Source organism: Pimephales promelas, chromosome 21 (assembly GCF_988280905.1).
Source record: "Pimephales promelas chromosome 21, fPimPro1.hap1.1, whole genome shotgun sequence".
In the NCBI taxonomy this organism is placed as follows: domain Eukaryota; kingdom Metazoa; phylum Chordata; class Actinopteri; order Cypriniformes; family Leuciscidae; genus Pimephales; species Pimephales promelas.
This window is the reverse complement of record NC_142789.1, coordinates 23050066-23072016: the sequence shown is the minus strand read 5'-3', so window position 1 is coordinate 23072016 and position 21951 is coordinate 23050066. Positions and strand designations below refer to the sequence as shown.

At 38.9% G+C, this 21951-nt stretch overlaps 2 protein-coding genes and 2 pseudogenes across 5 annotated transcripts in view; all 4 read right to left on the bottom strand.

Annotated features, from left to right (window-relative positions):
• Positions 1–11828, bottom strand: part of LOC120480385 (UDP-glucuronosyltransferase) — a 77856-nt gene extending 66028 nt beyond the window's left edge. Inside the window, exon 1 of the mRNA XM_089125086.1 lies at positions 10710–11828. Within this exon, the coding sequence (XP_088981212.1) occupies positions 10710–11627 (918 nt within the window). The 5' untranslated portion in view covers positions 11628–11828. The remainder of the gene's footprint in view (positions 1–10709) is intronic.
• On the bottom strand, positions 2473–3512 carry LOC120480539 (UDP-glucuronosyltransferase 1A6 pseudogene; annotated as a pseudogene).
• LOC120480388 (UDP-glucuronosyltransferase 1A6 pseudogene) lies at positions 5403–7095 on the bottom strand (annotated as a pseudogene).
• Positions 11829–13656: 1828 nt separating the features above from the next.
• On the bottom strand, positions 13657–21950 carry LOC120480825 (uncharacterized). Of its 4 annotated transcripts, none has more exons than XM_089125083.1 (10): positions 21820–21950; positions 20626–20805; positions 20330–20503; positions 19970–20134; positions 18657–19841; positions 17382–17507; positions 15809–15931; positions 15472–15597; positions 14088–14231; positions 13657–13955 (listed from the first exon to the last, which is right to left on the bottom strand). In XM_089125083.1, the coding sequence occupies exons 2-10, from the start codon at positions 20687–20689 to the stop codon at positions 13786–13788; spliced, it is 2277 nt and encodes a 758-aa protein (XP_088981209.1). In that variant the 5' UTR covers positions 20690–20805; positions 21820–21950; the 3' UTR covers positions 13657–13785. The 4 variants fall into 4 exon arrangements, with proteins under 4 accessions (XP_088981209.1, XP_088981210.1, XP_039530177.2 ...); XM_089125084.1 differs by having other exon boundaries at positions 20626–20719; positions 21820–21927; XM_039674243.2 differs by lacking the exon at positions 21820–21950 and having other exon boundaries at positions 20626–21029.
• Position 21951: the final 1 nt, after the last annotated feature.

The following is a 21951-nucleotide window of genomic DNA, read 5'->3' as shown; positions in this document are numbered from 1 at the left end:
CAATCTCCTCGTGTTCAAGAGATAGCGTGACTAACAATACACAATACACCCCCAAATGCCTTTTAAATAGCATTCCATAACATTCATATCCACATAGGGTATTTTGCTAACAAAGAGAAACAAACTATATATTTTCTTCAAGAAAGGAACGGTAAAAAAAAGTATTGTTGGTTTAACTTAAAAAAAGGTAAGTAACCTAATTGCCTTAACATTTTAAGTTCATTGAAATGGTAAAAGCGAGTTAACCTGGTTGCCTTTGGCTTGCTCAGTTGGGGATATTCAAATTAAATGACCCATCATACCATTGATCAGCTACCAATCTTGATTGTCTTTTTTCATGAATAAACAAACACTATGATGTTGTCTTGATTGATACTGTGAAGCAGATTTGATACAATCTGTATTGTGAAAAGCGCTACATAAATATATTTGACTTGACTTGAGTTAATACAATGAAGGATAATAATTTAATCATCAGAAACTCAAAATTATATGTTATCTGAACTAAATAAACTATTTAAGTTGATTTGACAAAAGAAAAAAATGTTGTAATTACTAATCATGAAAAGATTTGTTTACAGTGGGAGTGAGGTATAGTGCAGAATAGTTCTATAACTTTATATAAACCATTGATATGTTTTTTTTTTCTCAAAAAGCAGTAGCAACAGTAAAGTTATTGGTAACACTTTACTGTAGAATGTCATTAATGAATAACTATACAGGAGCAAATTAGTAAGGCAATATTAACCATCTAGTAACTACTATTTACTAAAAATAAACTGATTAAACAATTAAGTAAGTACCTCCCGGACGACTACAAACTACTAGGTTCTAATCAGAGTTTCTTGTTAATTAATTGTATACTAGAATGTTAATTGTGTGTTGCTTATTTGTTCCGGTGTTATTCATTAATGACGGAACAGTATTTTAAAGTGTTACCAAGTTCAGATGAATAAATAAATCCTTAAAAACTACTACTACAAGTAGTACTACTACTTTTATTATTATATTAGCAGCTCCCTGATTTGGGGGATCCATCGGTCAAAAAAAAGCTTCTTTTTTGACCTCATACATGTCCTGATGAAATATTTTGGAGACTAACCATAATCTGATTCTACCAACTAACACACACAAATTCCAACAAAGTAACCCAGACCACTGACCCAGTATGACATGCAAACTCCTACAAAACCATTGCTGATTACCATATGCCAACCGTAATCATCCCCACCCGGCTACGCTGTGGGAATACAACACTAGTAACAACTGAACTGATGTTTATCTCTTTAGGACTACAGGACTGCAAATATGACAAAGAGAACAGTGACACCTTCAGTTATTTTATGAAACAAGAAAATGCTGTTTGAGGGAAAATGGTCTCAACAACAATACCAATTGGTGTGCTGTGTTGTACTGCACAGAGTGATACAACTAAATAAACTGAGTATTCGTGAAGGGTACAAGCAAAAAACCCTTATTTTACCAAAAGAGTGCCTGATGATCATGCAACTCTATGATATGCATGGGCATATGCATTTGCCCCTGGAAGGCCAGAGAAAAAAAATATAGTAACTGCTGCAAATCATTACATACATGGTCTCGACTTATCACCTACTGAAGGGCAATTTAATCCATAGCCTACTATTAAAATATGCTTTGTCATTGAAACAATGTTTACAACACACACGGCTCAGTCTTTGCAGCCGTGCTGCTTTACCTGTTCATGCATTGTTGTGTGAAGTACATACCTAATATTTTATAGTTTAAAACGATCAGGTTAACACATCTCTCGGTGGACTTCTCTGTTTTGAAGATTTTTAGTGACTATTCTCAAAAACAAGTAACAACCAACAAGTAAAAAGAGAAAATCTAAGACCCTAGCAATGAATGATTTAAGTACAAAGTCCCCTCGTCTTTTGCCTTCTTTTGATTGGCTGAGATCCTAGTCACCCTTTCCAGTCTGGGTTGGCCCACAAATAATAGTGTCTTTGAAAATGCGTTAGTTTTACATTAATATTTTCTCACAATGCGAGTCTCAAATGTTGTGAATATTCTACATTTCAAAACATTTATCAGGAAAAGTTTACCAACTCATCATATGATTTAGAGTTACACTAGCCTCACCTTTTTCAGTGGGTCAATCAGAATCATTTAGGGATCTCCAGTGGGAAATTGCCCTGGGGTTGTCAAATGATGAATACGTTTAGTCAACGTCAGGTTGAACAACTTCAGCTCATACGAGACTGGAAATGTGTTTGCCTGGACCTAAACACATACTGATCTCTTATAGGTTCAGAGTCCTGCTCGTCTTTTGTTTCTATTGACTGGCTGAGATCCCAGAAAATGTTGTCACCCTTTCCAGTCTGGGTTCACCTGCAGACACTGTAGTGACTTTAAACATGCTTTACATGAATATTCTACGTTCTAATACATTCATCCGGCCTTTTTGAAAAGTCTAACTTTTCATCACCTCATTTAGACGGTTTCTAGGTCATATACCGTAACATATGCAGATTTGATTGTAGACATCTAGTATACTTGCGATTAAGTGCCTCAGATCTCTAAGTATGTGACAAGCATAGCTTATGCTCACCTTCGTCAGTGGGTTCTTCATTTCACAGTTAATTCCTCCTATGATCTCATGAGATGCATGTTGGGCATCAGGGGTTTGGGGAACTCCAGGGTGAAATCATACCGCATTAACCAAACTGCTCCAGTGCTTAGGATCTCAACCAGGCTCACATCTCTCTGCAGGAAGTTGAATGCCACTTCCTCAAAGGGCCAGTAAATAAACTTACATGGTTCCAGCATGCTCACAAGAACGTTCAGCACACGCTGACCAAAAGACATGCGGTCTGAGTATAGTGTTTTGAAACGTGTGATATATGAAAGAGGGTCTGGACAGGCTGTGGCCGCAACATCAAGGCCACATGGCAACCCCCTTAACATGTACACCGCAGGTACGGAAAGATTATATGCCAATATGGGCCCCATTGGTAAGGCAGGATCGGTTAAAACAGCATCAAAGTTTTGTGCTCTCAGAAACTCTATAAGCTCCTGGCTCTTGAACAGACTAGACAGGCCATTAAGTTAAAGATCTTTAACATATTTCCACCCTTTGAAGTCAGACTCATCAGTTTCCCTGAGGTTGTCAATTCACAAACTTGCTTGGTCAATATCTTGTCGAACAACTCAAACTCATTTAGGAATTGGAAATGTCTTTGTGATGTAGTGTTTGGCTGGACCCAAACGCATACTGATCTCTGGAATCACCACAATCACTGTGTGACCTCTGGGTCCCATCTCTTCTGTCACAGCTTTCACTCCTGTCCAGTGACTACCATCCATTGGCACCACTAACAGCTTCCCAGTCGGATTCTGGTCCAGCGCTGCACATATGACTATACTGATCACTAGACATAAAATTACTGCTAAGCGCATGTTTCTAAACAAAAATTCTTCTCCTGACAAACATAGAGAGCCTCTATGTGCCAGTTTCTCTTCCCATGTGCAATATATAAACTGACTGCTTTCACAATTTATTATCAGATAGATAGCTTTCCAGCTTGCTAGTGGCTGGATAAAATGATCTGGGAGGAACCTTTTTTTTTGTCTTCTTTCAACTATTAAACAGATTTATGGTACTAAAATAAACAAAGATCTCCCGTATCTTGTTACAACAAAAATGTGAAGGCTTAGCTTGTAGTTTGCTAAAGTAGTCATGACTGGTTAATAATTTGTCAGTGTCAAAAGAACTGGCAGTGTTGTTGATCTTTTGACTGTCCAAAAGCCATGGCCCATGTTTACTTAGTAGCAGTTTAGCGGGTTATAGGTCCTAATTTGTTATCATAAACAAACAGTTGCCTCTCAAACCAAAGGATACTCTTTGCTCCTCCCGAGGAAGACTGCGAAATCACCTCAGTTTTAACCTCTGAGTTGAACACAGAGTATCAGCAACAAAAAAAAAAAAAAAGGGAGGAATTTTAAGGCCCTGTTTACACACGAGAACGCTTGTGGGTGATAACGTAAAACTATATTTAATCAGATGTGCCTTTCGTTTACACGGTGACAGAGTTTTTTGGGGGGTTTAAAAACGCAAAAAAGTGAAACCACCCTCCAGAGTGGAAATCTTAAAAATGCTCCACCGTTGCGTTCCCATCTAAATGGGTTCCCATCTTTTGGGTAAAAACGCAAAAGTCTGCTAGACAGTGTTGTTGAGTGGCAGTGTTTCACATTGCCACCTAGCCACCTGGGGTGCACTACATCGAATTTCACACACTTTTGCGTCACCTATACACACAGCTTTCCCACCCATTAGGCTCGTCTAAACACAGAATAAAAAGTAATATCGTAACGCCACTTTTGCGTTTTCTCTTCAGATCGTTTCCTTGTAAACATAGCCTAATAAACAAGGCCGAAATACACTAGGATTCTAATTTTTCCAGCAGTTCATTCAAATATGAGGGGGATAAAACATGCACTCTTAAAACTATCTTCAACTCTGTTTTTTTTAACTCCAGTCCTTGGGATTCATTCACCTTACAGAATGTTTTAGATGTCTCCCTATTTAACAGGATGATGAGTTGAATCAGGTTTTTAATTAGCAAGACATCTAAAATATTCTGGAAGGTGGGTCACCTCTGGACTGGAGTTGAGAAACACTGATCTACAACTTATTACAAAATAAAAACATGACTCATCAACAGCAGATAATAAGCAATGGCTTAGTATAAATACGCAGTATTGATTGTGATTTGCTCTGAAACAGCGAGAACACGCAGTGCTCACATCAATTTCATCATTGCATTTTGAAGTTTAATAATCAATTAGGCTATATGGTGATTCCTGTTTTCTCACGCCTAAATTTTAGACTTCTTAAAATGGAAGTTATTCGTTTTGTTATACCATTTAAGATATATATTTTGCATTAAATTTGATCAATCTGAATTTAAGACTATAAAAACCTAGATACCCTGTGACTAATATATCAGTCAGCAGAGCAAAGGCTTCAATATTTTCAGAATGTTTAGCAAAAATTGATGAAAATACATATAGCCTATACAGTTTAGTGTGAAGAATCAGGGCTTAAGATAATGAAGAGTCCCGGCAGACTGTGGAGGTCAAGTTTAGTCCAAAAAGTATCACAATAATTAAAGTCTTGATTTTGCAGAGTAAGCATTTGTTGGTTCATCAGGTTTTGGAAAAAAAAAAATCCAACTTTTATCCCTACTCCTTACCTCAACCCATATAAACTTCAGGAAAATTATACTGGTTGTAAAGAATGGTGTATATGCCCCCAAAATCATGCCCCCATTTATCATGTCCAGAAAAGCAGACCTGTTTATCACCTATTACATCTAGTCATGAAACAAATACAGACTTGATTGTTGATATACGCTACTCTAGTTTGTGCTTTGAAACTCTGAGTATCATGTGAGGAGTATAAAGGTGATGCTCACCTTCGTCATTGGTTTTCTTATTTCACAGTTAATTCCTCCTATGAGATGCATGTTGGGCATCAGGGGTTTGGGGAACTCCAGGGTGAAATCATACCGCATTAACCAAACTGCTGCAGTGCTCAGGATCTCAACCAGGCTCACATCTCTCTGCAGGAAGTTGGATGCCACTTCCTCAAAGGACCAATAAATAAACTTACATGCTAGTGGTTCCAGCATGCTCACAAGAACGTTCAGCACACGCTGACTAAAAGACATGCGGTCTGAGTGTAGTGTAAGGAAACGTGGGATATATGAAGGGGGGTCTGGACAGGCGGTGGCCGCAGCATTGGATGGAAATCCCCTAAACATGTACACCGCAGGTACGGAAAGATTATATGCCAATATGGGCCCCATTGGTAAGGCAGGATCGGTTAAAACAGCATCAAAGTTTTGTGCTCTCAGAAACTCTATAAGCTCCTGGCTCTTGAACAGACTTTCGCTTGTAGAGGCCATTAAGTTAAGCACCTTTAATATATTTCTCACTTGTGAAGTCACAATCTCCAGTAGGGATTTCCCTGTCAATTCACAAACTTGCTCGGTCAACATCTCGTCGAACAACTCAAGCCCATAAGGGACTGGAAAAGTCTTTGTGATGTAGTGTTCGCCTGGACCCAAACGCATACTGATCTCTGGAATCACCACAATCACTGTGTGACCTCTGGGTCCCATCTCTTCTGCCACTGCCTTCACTCCCGTCCAGTGACTTCCATCCATTGGCACCACTAACAGCTTCCCAGTCCAACTGCTCTTCCCAGTCGGATTCTGGTCCAGCGCTGCACATATGACTATACTGATCACTAGACATACAATTACTGCTAAGCGCATGTTTCTTAGTCTCAGCCTCAGACGTCAAGCCCACGGAACGTTGGCTAAACGTCTGATGCATATGGTACGCTTAACGGGCTTGCACAGCTGCACTACTTCCTGAACTTCAGCCAGCTCTTTGTTTCCTGTCTGCCATTATTGGCTAAATTGATTAATTCAGGTGTGCTTTACCTCAGTAGTCACGGCAACAATAATCAGACACACCTGAATTCATCAATTTGGCCACGTGTGATTGCGGAAGAAAAAAGGTGTGTTCGACATCGCCTGCGGCTGGATGCAACCGATCGGCGAGAACAGCCGCGTGCAGGCGGGGAGGAGCTGCAAACGGAGACGTGAAGTCGAACAATTTCTGGTCCCCGTAGTGACGGCTCACGTGGTGTTTACATGCTTATACCACAGCTGAAGTGAAATAAATGCAACATTTGCCAAATAAACAGATATTTCAGACACATTTTCATTCAATACTTTACTGCTTCATACAGCATCTGTTTGAACTAGAATAAAGTTCAAAATAAACCTATAATCAATGACGTGGAATCAACGTTTTTTAATCAGTTTTATTTTGATAAACATGATAAACATGACACAATATAACATTGCGACTACATGAAAAGAGTGTTTACTGTTATAAAATACTGATTTGTGAGCTTTAGTGGAACTAAACCTGTGAGAATAAACACGAAACGCACGTGATCGTTGTCATGCGGTGAATCCGGCGAATCGTGGAACAGCTGTGACATCATCAGAGCTCGTGCAGCCGCTCTTGAGCATAGACATAAGGCTTGTTCGACTTCATGCAGCTCTGCGCAGACCGATCGGTAGCTGACTTGAAGCAGTGCACGCCGGTTAGAAATTTTGTCCGACTTGACGCAGCGCTGACTCCACGTGACTGTGACATATGCCATCAAAGTACCGCGAGAGCGGTACGAGAGTAGCCGGAGGACTCAGCCAGCGCAGCTTCTCAAGAGCGGCTGCACGAGCTCTGATGATGTCACAGCTGTTCCACGATTCGCCGGATTCAACGCATGACAACGATCACGTGCGTTTCGTGTTTATTCTCATACATTTAGTTCCACTAAAGCTCACAAATCAGTTTTTTTATAACAGTAAACAGTCTTTTCATGTAGTCGCAATGTTATATTGTGTCATGCTTATCATATTATGAAAATAAAACTGATTAAAAAACGTTGACTCCACGTCATTGAATTGGCTTATTTTGAACTTTATTCTAGTTCAAACAGATGCTGTATGAAGCAGTAACCTTTTGAATGAAAATGTGTCTGAAATATCTGTTTATTTGGCAAATGTTGCATTTATTTCACATAAGCTGTTGTAAAGCATGCAAACACCACGTGAGCGGTCACTACGGGAACCAGAAAGTGTCCGACTTCACGTCTCCGTTTGCAGCTCCTTCCCGCCTGCACGCGGCTAATCTCGCCGATCGGTTGCATCCAGCCGCAGCCGATGTCGAACACACCTATATACACTAGACCTTACCTTGGGGTTCTAAGCATGCGTCAAAACCACCGCCATCTTGGAACAGGGGTCTTGTCATAGGAAGTAGCTAGGTAAGGCTGCTATCTCTGCCTTTACTTCGAATTCATTGATGGTGGCGGACTTTTGTGCAGCGTATGATGTTCACGGATGAAATCTGAACTAAGAAGAATGTTTAAAAAAAAAAAAAAATCTTTTTGGAATCAATGATAAATACATGTCTGACCGTTGGAACAAACCAAAAAAACAAGAAAAATCCCATTCATGATGATTTATGGTGATTTTATTTCCGTTTGACCTGTGTCTACTACATTGACTCTGATGCATTAAAGTGGAGGGGCTCCCCTGTTTCAAGATGGCGGCTCTATTGACGCATTCGTTCCAATGAACTGCCGTAGCCAAGGTGAGGTCTAGTGTATATGTCTATGGCTCTTGAGAAGCTGCACTGGCTGAGTCCTCCGGCTACTCTCGTATCGCTCTCGCGGTACTTTGATGGCATATGTCACAGTCACGTGGAGTCAGCGCTGCATCAAGTCGGACAAAATTTCTAACCGGCATGCACTGTTTCAAGTCAGCCGCCGATCGGTCTGCGCAGAGCTGCATGAAGTCGAACAAGCCTAAAAACTGTTGTGTTTATATGAGTGACAATGAGCGTTTATCAAGATCAGCTAAACGTAGTTGTATGTCCCCTCCTATCTATTATGGAAGATCAAGTGAAGTAACGTTACTTCTAAGGGGATATATCAGCCGCGTTTGTGGACAAACATGAAACAACAGACGCTGACATCGCAGCTGGCCGATTCAGTATTGATATATAGGGCGCACACTGGATTATAAGGTGCATAAGATACTGCAGAGCCAAACGTTTGACTGGGTTTGCGTTATGCCTCCACTAGATGTGCTAAAGGGAATGTAGCGAGTGCGCGGCGCCTGAGGTGAGGCGTTTATTTAGTAGGCGCGAGCGCGCTGGGGCGGGGACGTAACTGTAACTTACAATCGCAGCTTGACTCATGTGAGTATTCAATGTGCGGCGGCTCGCTGACAGCTACAGCTGGAAACGACCCGGTTACTGTGAACGGGGAGCGCTTTATGAACATTCGGTGACCCACGAGTAGCGCCGGGGACAGTGTGTCTGTTAAGAGTGAGCGGGCACGTGATTTACACACATAACCTGATTTATACGAGGTTGAACTGGCCGTGTGACAAAGCGGACATAAGATGGACATGAGCGCGAGTTCGTGAGTGAATTTAATAACGTGGAGCGTTGTGAACGCCTCCGGTGACTGCTGACTGACTAGTTGCATACCGGTCTGTTGTTGTGGGGGACATTTTTCACGCCCCGAAACGTGACGCTGAACGAAACGAACTGTAATTGGTTGTTTGACATGTCGGTCAAACACTGTTGAAGTCAGACTCATCAGTTTCCCTGAGGTTGTCAATTCACAAACTTGCTTGGTCAATATCTCGTCGAACAACTCAAGCTCATAAGGGACTGGAAAAGTCTTTGTGATGTAGTGTTCGCCTGGACCCAAACGCATACTGATCTCTGGAATCACCACAATCACTGTGTGACCTCTGGGTCCCATCTCTTCTGCCACAGCTTTCACTCCTGTCCAGTGACTTCCATCCATTGGTAATACTAACAGCTTCCCAGTCCAAGTGCTCTTCCCAGTCGGATTCTGGTCCAGCGCTGCACATATGACTATACTGATCAGACATCACAATTGCTCTGAAGTGCATCTTTCTAGCCCAAAATATTTTAAAAAGACTGACGTTCTGAAGCTTTACCTTTATGAGTTTTGAGTTAAATCAAAACTCATCTCTTAGAGCATGTTTATCATTCCAAGCAATCATAAGCTTCTCAAGACCAAGAATATTCTTTTTGCCCTAATGAAGTGCAAACGTCACCTCAATGTTAACCTCAAAACCTAAATCTTAAAAGTAACCCTTAAAGGGTTAGTTCACCCAAAAATGAAAATTAAGTCATTAATTACTAACCCCCATGCTGTACCAACCCCGTAAGACCTTCGTTCATCTTCGGGAACACAAATGAAGATATTTTTGATTAAATTTGAGAGGTGGATCACTGCTACATTATAGGCTCCTAAAGGATTGAAACTTGACGGCCCAGAAAGTCATTGAAGAAAATGTTTAAATATTACAAGTGACGACAGTGGCTCAACTTTAAGTTTATCAAGCAGCAAGAATACTTTTTGTTCGGAAATAAAACCAAATTAATAACTTCATTCGACTTTTCCTTTTCTTCCTTCTGGGCCTGAGACGAGAGTTCAAGAGATTTCCACAACGCATGGAAATCTCTTGAACTCTCGTCTCAGGCCCAGAAGGAAGATATGAAGTCGTTATTTTTGTTTTATTTCCGCACAAAAAGTATTCTCGTCGCTTGATATACTTGAGCCACTGTAGTCACATTTTGTTCAATGACTTTCTGGGCCGTCAAGTTTCAATCCCTTAGGAGCCTATAAAAAAATATCTTCATTTGTGTTCCAACGGGGTTGGTACAGCATGGGGATGAGTAATTAACGACTTAATTTTCATTTTCGGGTGAACTAACCCTTTAAAGGGACACTTCACACAAAACTGAAACCTCTTTCATTTACTCACCAAGAAATATCTCAGACATCTTGTCCATAAAATGGAAGCAAATTGTCCCAATAACAGTTTGGTTACCAACATTCTTAAATGTATATTATTTTGTGTTTTGCAACACTATAAGTTTATAGTGATTATAGAAATATACATTTTAGGGTGAACTATCGCTTTAAACTTTTAATCCACTTCTATGCCTGGTGTAGTAAATAGTTGAAGCAAACATTTTTGTGACACCTATTTAAATAAGCATTCAAATTTCTGCAAACACACCCCTCCACTCACCTTAATCAAAGGCCTTTTCATGGCACAGTTTATCCCGCCGATCAGAACCATGTTTGGCATCAAGGGTTTAGGAAACTCCAGGTTGAAATCATACCGTAGCAGCCATAGAGCTCCACTTTGCAGGATCTCCAACACACTTACATCTCGCTGCAGGAAACGGGAGGCTACATCCTCAGTAGACCAATATATCAGCCTGCAGAGCAAAGGCTCCAAGGTGCTCACTAGAACGTTCAGCACACGTTGACGAAAAGACATACGGTCTGAATAGCGTGTAAAGAACCGTGGGATGTAAGAGGGAGGGTTTGGGCAGGCCGTGGCCATCGAATCTAGACCGCAGGGTAAGCCTCGCAACATATAGACAGCAGGCAAGGAGAGGTTATAAGCCAGGATGGCACCAGTTGGCACAGCTGGGCTGGTGAGTACCGCATCAAAATTTTGCTTCCCCAGGAAATCCACAAGCTCCTGGTTTAGGAGGAGACTCTCAGCTGTGGCCCTTTGGAAGTCCACAAATTTCCTCATGTTACTGATTCTGGTGCTGATCTTCTCCAACAGAGGCTGCTGCTTATTATCCATCACCTCAGCATTTCGAGCTTTGAGTTCATCCAGTTGTTGCTGTCCATATGGAACCGGAAACGTTTTAGTAGCGTAGTGTTTACCAGGTCCTAGCAGTATACTGACCTCAGGAATGACCACCATCACTTTGTGACCCCTGCGACCCATCTCCTCCGCTACGGCTTTCACTCCAGTCCAGTGACTTCCGTCCATGGGCACCACTAAAAGCGAACCAGTCCAACCAGGTTCTCTGGGATGTATCGTCTCTTTTGCATCTGCAAAAACAAGCACGAGGCACCCTACAAATGCAACCAATTTCATCTTTAGGTCTTCATGTTTAAAGGGTGTATTTGAGGAGAGATGCATTCTGCCAATGATTCCTCAAGGTATCTCCCCCTTCACTGTATTTAACAAACGGGATCAAGGCTTGTTTTTCTGTGTTAATTCCTTGCAGGATTACCCAACTATGTGGTCAGGCTGGGACCACTCTAAAAAAGTGAAGCAGAAAGAGAAAAAACCAGAGCCAATGCATGTCTCACAAAGACCCTGGCAAGAATGTAGGTTCAAAGTCCTGCTTATCTTTTTTTTTAACCGTCTGCTATCCCAGGACCTTTGTTACCCTTTCCAGCCTGGGTTAACCAACCTGCAGATAATAAAACTAGATAACGATTTAGTTTTAAACTGAGGTTTACATTTTCACAAAACGCCAGCGCTGAGGACCTCCTTCTTTTAGAGTAAATGCAAATTGTCCATTGGACAGAATGAAACATTTTAATATACAGTACATTGCTTTTTTCAGGAAGTGTTTTGAAAAAGTACTTAAGTCTGACCACAGGGTGGTGCCATACATCACATGGTAACCAAACCAAATAAAAAAGGAGCAGATCTAGAAAATTATTTCAGGGTGGCATGAGGTCTAAGAGGGGGAAACACGGTCCGTGCATCATCTGATCATTTGATTTCCAATTTGAAATAAAATAAGCAGAAATGAGAAAACAGCACCTTTAATGGAAAACTTCTACTTTCACAAAGGTTTCTTAAGAAAATTCCTACTTTTAAAGATTTCTCATGTGAAGTAAAATATTTATTCTTTTATTTATTTGTTACAATATGGGTATTTTTGGGTCACCCGTCTTATTATATTTGGTAATAAAAGTTGTTGTTGGTTTTTTTTGTGTGTGTGTGTTTTCATTAAAAATATAGGCCTATCATAACTTAAAAAGATCAAAATCTACAGAAGACATTAACAAATAACACTGGTGTTGTCATAAGATAATTAGTGGGAAAATTTCCTCACCCGCATAACCTTATTAGGCCCACTTAATGTTGGCTACATGTTACAGTAAATTAAAGTAAGTTAGCCCAACTCAATAAGTAATATATAGAATTAAAAATGACCAAAATTGAATTAGCCCAACTCAAATTAAATTGTTCAAAATTAAGTTGGCTATACTCAATAAATAATATAGAATTAGAGTTTTCTAAAATGGAGTTAATTTTGAACAATTTAAATTGAGTCAATTTTATCTGTAAATATTATTTAATGAGTTGGGGCAACTTAATTTTGAAAAATTTAAATTGAGTTGAAAAATCAAAATTGTAGTTGAAAACGTTGGGTTTTGTTTCCATCTATCTCCATATTGAACTGTTTTATGTGTTTACTGCATCCACTTATGATTGTATTATTGTGGAAACACATTCATAGGATCCTGTTTGAGCCCTAGAGCAGACCGGAGTTCTCTCCATTTGTCGAAAGCTTCCCGATGTTGATTCTTGTCTTATTCCGACGCCTGGCACTAGAGTTTAAAAGTTTGATTTTCTTTGTCTTACTTGGAGTTTGCATTGCGGTTTGGAATGAACTACAAGCCGGTCTCTTTGAATCTATCTTTTGTCGAAGTTGACTAAAGTTTTGTCGCTTGAGTTGTCTTCGCTGATACGGAAAATGATGACGAATACACAAACCTGCCAGACATAGCCAGCTGAGTGTGAACGCGCATGACGTCACGCCCAGTCTCAAATACCGAATCCCTCTTATTTATTTCACTGTACAGGATTATAAAGGCAATCGCAGTGATCAGAGAAGGACTCATTCAGCCTATCAGGCAATTATTTAAGCATGTATGGGTTAGAAAACCCATACAAACCTGCTGTCTTTTTTATCTCACCATATGGAAGTTGCACTGCTGAAAAGCAGTTCTTAAACTGCTGTGATAATTCTGGTGTGGCAAAGCTTTTTCTTAGGGTGGCAGTTGCCACCCCCGTAGATCCAACCCTTATTACTGGCCTACAACTCAATGACTTAATGGGAAGGGTATAACAATAATAATATAATAATGGGAAGGCGATAATAAAAATACCATAAATACAGTATACAGTGAGACTTATTTCAAAAACAAATTAAATTTATTATTCCAAATATATATTTTCTTCATACACGTGGGTGAAGAAATACAAAATATGTTGTATTAAATACACAGGATAATTAAATACAATACTGTATGCAAAACAAGACAAATAAATGAGATCAGTCCTCTTCAGTGTGAGGAGCTGGTGTGTGTGTGTCTATTGGCTGGCAGTTTTTCCGGTTGTATGGGGATATTCGGTGTGTTTCTGGACAGGCACATTTGAAGCCGCCTCTGTGGTTGATGCAGTGGTGAGAACAGCTGCCGTTCTTCAGCTCACACTCATTGACATCTGACAAATATCAGAAGGAAGAACATTTAACTGCAAGAATTCATCTCTCAATGAAGAACTAAACAGATTTTAGTTGTGTATATATGCATGCATCAGTCTGTGCTGGCAGGGTTTGCATGTTTGCGTGCTGACCTTCACACTGGGCTCCATTAGAGTGCACTCTGTATCCACGAGGACAGATACATCTGTAAGTACCTGGCAGATTCACACACTTCCACTCGCACGTGTGCAACTGCTGTTGCTGGAGGACCTCGGCTTCCTCACACTCATTAATGTCTAAAAACAAACCAGAAAATACTACTTTACTTCAAATACACATCTCAAAATCATCAAAATCTCTCTGGTATGTCGGGTGGGAAGGGACTGTAAATAATATTTAAAAGACTTCTAATATTAAAAAAGGATGCTTGAAATGCTTGAGCTCTTTAATTCTGATTATTATCGTTTATAAACTGAAAAAAAAATGTTCTGAAAGTGAATCCAATGATATAGTTTCTCTGTGCCATTATTGTTATATTTGTGGTCTAGACTGCTTTTATTTTATATTTAGAATGATCTTTATCATTACTGTTATAGCTATTGTTTTTGGTGTGAATGGGCCTCAAAGGGATAGTTCACCCAGTATACAGTGGTGTGAATAAGTTTGGACACCCATGCTAAAGTTGCCTAAAAAGAGGAATAAAAAAAATCAACTTTTGGATATTGATCTTAATGCCTTAATTAGAAAAATGAGGAAAACTCCAACATTTAAGGACACAAATTTTCTTTGTGAATGAATAATGTATCATAAATAAATAAATGTTTTTCCTTAAAATACAGGGTGCACCTAGAGATTGGCATGGGGTACTTTCCATAAGATCATCTTTCAATGCAAATCAAACCAGCTATTAGGCTAACTGAAGTAAAACCATGCCAATCTCTAGGTGTGGTGGAAGGTGTGTGATGATGTGGGGATATATTAATTCCAAAGGCCAAGGGAACTTTATCAGGATGCATATTATCCTGGATCCATGAAATAACTGGCTTTTAAAAATAAAAATCTGCCTGACTCTATGGGAATTTAACATAGGGGTGCCCTGACTTATGCACCCTGTATTTAAAGGAAAAACATGTATTTATTTATGATACATTATTCATTCACAAAGAAAATTTGTGTCCTTAAAGGTTGGAGTTTTCGTCATTTTTTTAATTAAGGCATTAAGATCAATATCCAAAAGATGATTTTTTATTCCTCTTTTTAGGCAACTTTAGCATGGGTGTCCAAACTTATTCACACCACTGTATTTAAAGAATATTGAAATTAAAGGCATTCATACAGGTTTGGAACAACTTGAGGGTGAGTAAATGATGACATCATTTTCATTTTTGGGTGAATTATCCCTGGTTTCCTGGTATTAGTTTACAGTACTAAGCCTGTGTATCACAAATCAGTGTGAAGAGACTTTTCGACCTCTTAAGACATATCTTCTTCTGTCCACCAGTGTTAAGATAAATTAAAGATATGTAAAAGTCTGACCTATGCAATGTCTGTTGGTGCTGTCCGGTCGGTACCCTTCGGGACACAAGCACTGGAAACTGCCTGGCGTATTAATGCACCCAAATGCACAGAGAGCCCTACCAACATGTTGGCACTCATCTACATCTGTAGGTAGAAATATTAAAATTAAAATGAACACAACCATTTTTAAAGTTAAAGTATGTCATTTGGCAATATATATACACACACACAGTATATATATCCTGTACTGTATAGAGTATACCTGTGTAAATATATATTGCCAAAATACATTATTTTAACTGTAAAAATGGTTGTGTCACTGGTAATGCATCACACCAGACACTGATTCACTCACCAGAGCAGGATGTCCTGTCTGAAGAGAGCTGAAACCCTGGACTGCAACTGCACCTGTATGAGCCCAAGGTGTTTTCACAGACCTGCTGGCACCGGTGCAACTCCTCCACACACTCGTCCAGATCTATAAATACCACAGACAGGCACATGAAAAGACCAGCACACAAACTTACAACAAGTACTAGCATGTGCATGAATGAACACATGGACACAAACAATGATGAAGAAGAGTGAAATTAAACACATTCCTATATATTTAATACATGCAGAATCAGATGCATAACCAAGTATACAGAGAGAGACACACTCACCCAAACAAACATTACTTGTCAGGGATGAAGAAGTTATGCCATGCAAAGAAGAATTATTGGAATTTGGAACACAACATTTTTCCATCTGTATTTAGTGCTGTCCACTTGTGATCAGATCACAAAGATGGATGTTAATATCAGGTTTAAATGACAGAAGAAATGACAAAATGAAAAAGGTTTTGGCTTTATGAAAAAATAAATAAACACAGGTAAGTGTTTGCCTGCTGCACCACAATATCTCTGTCTGCTAAAGCAATGTAAAAACATGTTGTCATAACTCATTTCACATATACTTTTGTGTACGCAAGTAGCACACTTAAATCCAGTTTGGCTGAATAAAAATATATCATGTGTAGACCTACACTCTAAAAATAAAGGTTCTTTACAGACATCTATAGGGGCTTTCACACCGGAGGAATCTTCTCATTGTTCCTAGAACTAATGGCTGAAGTATCTGCTTTTTGGTGTGTTTGCACCACAGGAACTATTTTAGTTCCAGGAATGCCTTTTGGGGGAACTAAATTAGCTCCTACTTCAGAGCAGGGTCTAACCAAGCACTATAGGAACTAGCAGTGATGTAAGTTTACATTGATTGATAACGAAAGTGAAAAACCAGCAAAGGCCATTTAAAAAAAAAAAACATGTACATGAACTAACTGTACGAACATGGAAAACATAGACAGATGGACCTCTTAACCTTTATGCTAAACCTCTCAACGCAAAAAGCAAAAACAAACAACGGACCAAGCAAAACATGTTTCTATGAAGAACCTTTAACATCCATGGAACCTTTCTATTGCATAAAAAGGTTTATTATGGTGGATTATATTAGATATTATGGTAAAAATGTTCTTCAGATAATTAAAAAATGTTCAGACATGCTGTAGCGTGTCTTTTAGCTCTAATTAACAGCCTAATATGGGTCAAGTATTCAACACCCTGGGGTGACACCAGAGGGTGATGTTGAGTCTTGAGGGCCTTCAGGGCTGAATGGACACACCACAGCTGGTTTGCAAACCAAAACCATAAATCTAAGACACACAGGTCAAGGATGCGTAAACAAGCTTTTAACCCGGTGTCAAGAGCACCTCTTGACAGAAAAAAAAAAAGAGAAAAAAAAGTAAGCCGCCATTCCAAAAGTGGAAAACCCATAATCACCGGAGTCTGGCTGTCGAAAGAATGCTATTCTGTGGTAGTTTTGCAGTGGTAATGATACCACAGTCAATAGATACGATTAAAACATGTATGTAGTTCCACTCTCACCTCGACAGGTGCGCTGGTCCTCCAGAAGCAAGAACCCTGGTTCACAGAGACACTGGGCGTGATTCTGTTCATTGACGTGACAGATCTGAGAGCATCCTCCGTTGTTTAAGGAGCAAGGAGTTAACTCTGCAATTAAAATAAACATACTAAAATGACATTAAGATCCAATTAGTTTAAAAAAAGGATGAACCAAGCCACTGAACAGGAAAAAAAGTAAGTTAAAATTATATGGTATGTTCTTAAATGCGTTTGAAACAGATAGATAGACTAAGTGGTTCCTTTCAAATAATATAGTTTAATTTATATATATATATATATATATATATATAATTATGGTTTAAGTTTAGAGAACAGGACATGATTTGCTCGCCGCTGAGAATGAAATCCCACATCCGCAGTGGTTTACAGTTACTTTGACTTAATGAATTTACCTTGTGTAGACAGAAAACACTTTTGACAATTACATGATTTTGAAAATTACATTTTGTTTAATAGAAACAGCCCACTAAACAGTGGTAAACATAATTGGATTCAATAAGAATATACATTCATGTGCATTTTTAAAATAAGATAATGTGTTTAACAGAACAACAGATATTCCCCGATGTGTCTGATGACATTTAAAGCCATCCTGACGCCATCTGTGTTGAACATTTATGCCCATCACCTGCTTAGAGGAGAGATGAGCAGGATATTACACAGATGTTGGATATCTACAGACATGTAAGATTGGAGTGTGGGTGAGGGACGACATGAAGGAGTCAGAATGGTAAAAAGCGCCATTACAATAAAAGCACATTTCTTCCCAGGAATTTTCATGTCTTTGGTGAGCATGTGATACAACCCTCTTTAATAAACCCTTTCTTAATAAATCTATACATAAATAAATAAATATTCTCTTCTTAGGATAAATTGTTTGAAATATTCCTGATAAATACAGAATCCCATTTCCTCTCCATAAGAAAAAAAGTCATGCTTTGGTGAATTAAAATTATGACATAAAATCATAAATAGTAGATAAAAAGATAAATTATGAAATAAAGTCATATTTATGAAATAAATTATGACAAACGTCATTTTTTATTGTCAATTACAACTTTTAAAAGATATGTTATCTGTATGTAACTTTACCAAATCATTATTTATTTCTATGTGGTGGAAATAATTTTATGTGCACTTTCACTGTCTTCAGATTGTGCATTTAAATGTATTTTCAATTTTATCCTACAAAAATAACTTTCTACATATTCATTTCTAATATGCGTCATATCTTACCTAAGCACAGAGGTGTTTGGCCACTCCATTGTCCATTGTGTTGGCAATAGCTGTAAACATCCCCATTGGTCAAGGTGTATCCAGGGTAACAGGCATATTGAATATAATGCTTATACTGAAACGGGTCGGGATTCTTTATCGACCGAAAGTAGAATGTTCCGTGAGAAGGAAATGGAGGGTAGGGACACACTGGACGGCGTTTCCTCGTTGGAAACCTTGGAAGATCTTTCCAGACTGAAGGACCAAAAGTTTGTTTGGGGTCACTATGATTGTTTCTTTCATTTACTTGACCATCATCAGTAATGTCGGAAAAGTTATGGACGTCAGTTTGAGCCTTCAGAAGCAGGCCAGACATTAGTCGGGTAGCCATCGCCATGCTAGGTGATGTGTGTTCTAGTGTTGGAGATGTTTCCTGGAGGTCCGGTCTTTGTTCACAGAGTTCTCTGCAGGTAGAGGAAACAGACTCATGTTTAGACGCCATGAAACCAGGATAGCTTGTTGTTGGAGGTGCAAAATTCCCAGAGGTGGCTGCATATGGATCTTCTGTGATGAATGTCCTTGACTGTAGAAGGTCATTTGTGCCCAGTGTGTTGATGTTTGTTGCAGGTGTAGTTGATGTCCAGTGCAAATTATTTTTAATGAATTCTGGTAAAGTCTCAGTAGCTGAAGTGACTAAGGCTTTTTGAAACAGTTTGTCTGTACCAAGTGTGGACTGATGAGGCTTTTTATTTCTTCTGTATGGTGCTTCAGTCTGATCCTTGACCTTGATTTGTTGAGTGTCCATCACTGGGGTAACAAAGCTGGTTTGTGCGGTGGTTAAAAATGAGGATTCGTAAAAGGAACTGACTAATGACATTGTGTTGACATTGGTAGATGTCATTGGCGCAGGTTTCCGAAGATCGGAGTTCCCGATTGGATCCTTGAAGTTTGAAGGACTCTTTGAGGGCTTTTTCTCCTCTGGTTTCCTTATATTTTTCTGCTTGTTATCTGTAAAGTCAAGTTTGATATGAGGGACCTTAAGCAATCCTGATTTGAGAAAAGCATCCTTGGGAGGAGTGATTGCAAGGGTGTTTAAATGGCCATGTAAGCGAACTTTTAGATTTGTGGGAACATCACGGCTCTGTGCTGAGACGGGACCATGTGATGATTCTTGCTTCAAATGAAGAACACTCATGATATCAGCTACTGTAAGAACCAAAAAGCGAAATATAAGGAGAAACATAAAGGAGCCAGAGCAAACAGATGGTCAGTTGTACAGGAAGTCACTGCAGTGATTAAAAAAAGGCATTATACGCTTGATTCAGATGACATACCTTTGCAGACAGGCTTAGTGCCGTTCCAGCTTTTCCCTTTGCAGTAAAGCAGCGCATATCCAAACAAACTAAATCCAGCATCACAGCTAAAGAAGGCCAGAGATCTGTCTTCAGACACAATAGTCCTGCCATGCAGGAGATCACCAGGGCTGGGGCATCCTGATGCTGGAGTACAGAACAACGTATGGCTGTATGGCTGTAAGTATCAGTATTATATTAGAGACCCTATAAAATGACTTCAAAATTATTTTTTACCTAGCTTCAGCTTTTGATGAATCTCATCTGCTTCATTGAAAATTGTCATAGTAAAGAATTTTGCATATAGTCACAAGTATCAACAAAATACATGAGTTCACTAACCCACACACAGCGGTGGGTCTCTGGCCCATTGTCCAGACACACAGCTGCTTGTACGGTAACCGTGGATCCTGAAACCTGGATTACAGGTGAAGGTAACAAACAATCCTCCATACCGGAAAAACGTACGGCCATTTTCCAAGTGTCCGAAACCACTGCAGCCTTTCTCAGCAACGCCTAAGTGAAAACCATCAGATATACCAATACAAAAGCAGATTTATGAATGTGAAAAGATTAATTATCCTGTGACCTATCTCAATCAATATAAAGTACAATGTCAATTACAACACATAGTGTACCTGGAGTTAGTGTCCAGAGCTGGGACCAAAACACACACAGCAGTGCACCTCTCCAACCCAGCATGATTGAGCAAATTCCACCGTATAAAAGAGGCTGTGGAAATCCTGAGAGTGTCAGACTGTAGATGAAGATCACTAAGGAAAACTGAACTCTAGAGAGTGGAGTCTTGAGCACATGGACTAAAAAGATGAGGGGAAGGGAGAGACGAAGGGGAGGAGACATGAAACGGAATAACAGGACTTTAAAACCTCCTGGACATTCCTCTTTAAAACAGGATGAAAACAGAAACAGACAGTGGTTTTTTTTCTTGTTAAGGGGAGTAACAGCAAGTCAGCTAAGACAAAAACACTGCATAAAACCCAATATTTTTTTAAACTTTACTTTTACTTGTGTGTTTTTTATTTTTATATTTGAATTGTATTTATTTATTTATTTTTGGTTTTATATTTATACTTATAGTTATGTAACTTATAGTTACATATTTGACTTTAGTTAGATGCCAATGCAATATATCTTTATAGTTATACTTTTTTAATGATAGTTAAGAGGGTAGACAAAGTAATGGAGCCTTTACAAACTGGAAAAACTAAACACTATACTAAACACTAGTATGTGTAGATATTAAATGTGATTAGATAAATGGCTAAATAAATTTAGCTAATTTACTGCAGGATGTTGCACAACAAAATATTGTTCAATTGAATAATTTAAGTTTAAATCTATAAAGCAGGATACAAGTAAGTATGCGCCATTGCTGGCAATTAACCTGTGGAAGAAAAAACTAAAATTCCCCACATAATGTAAATGCACACAAAACCAGCAGGAAACACAGCAGTATTTTTTTTTTTTAAATGCCCCCTCTATTTTAACCCAATATCATTTTGAAATAAATTCTGTTGATGGTATAAACTGACATTTTAAGTTTCTTAATAATAGATTTTACGTTGTAAACCACACGCAAGATGCAAACAGAGGAATGTTTGAGAAATATCTACAACAGAATGACTCACGACTCAAAGTGAAGTCACAATTATAGGGTTATGCACTGCTAAACAATTATTCAGCCCTTGTGAATTGCAGTGCAAAACAATAGCTGTGACTGCATTTATCCCTGCATTTTCAGCATATTTTAACATGTTATTACACATTTATTTAGTTACTTCTATCACATTAGTAAGATTGAAACCTCTTACCTTTATGAAAAATGCAAATCCTGGAAAGCAGCGTAAAAAGATGTCCTATGAGTAACTGCTTATTGTGTCCATAAGATGTCAAAAAAATAAAGAATATCTAAAAAAAATATAAATAAATAAACATGGTGCCAA

What these genes read in the sequence shown, in the direction of transcription:
- LOC120480825 (XM_039674243.2), bottom strand. Translation starts at nt 20,848, where the DNA reads ATGTCTCCTCCCCTTCGTCTCTCCCTTCCCCTCATCTTTTTAGTCCAT. An exon ending in GGACCAGCGCACCTGTCGAG is followed by an intron (nt 15,932 to 17,381) that starts GTGAGAGTGGAA and finishes TGGTATTTATAG; the next exon opens with ATCTGGACGAGTGTGTGGAG. An exon ending in TAATGGAGCCCAGTGTGAAG is followed by an intron (nt 13,956 to 14,087) that starts GTCAGCACGCAA and finishes GATATTTGTCAG; the next exon opens with ATGTCAATGAGTGTGAGCTG.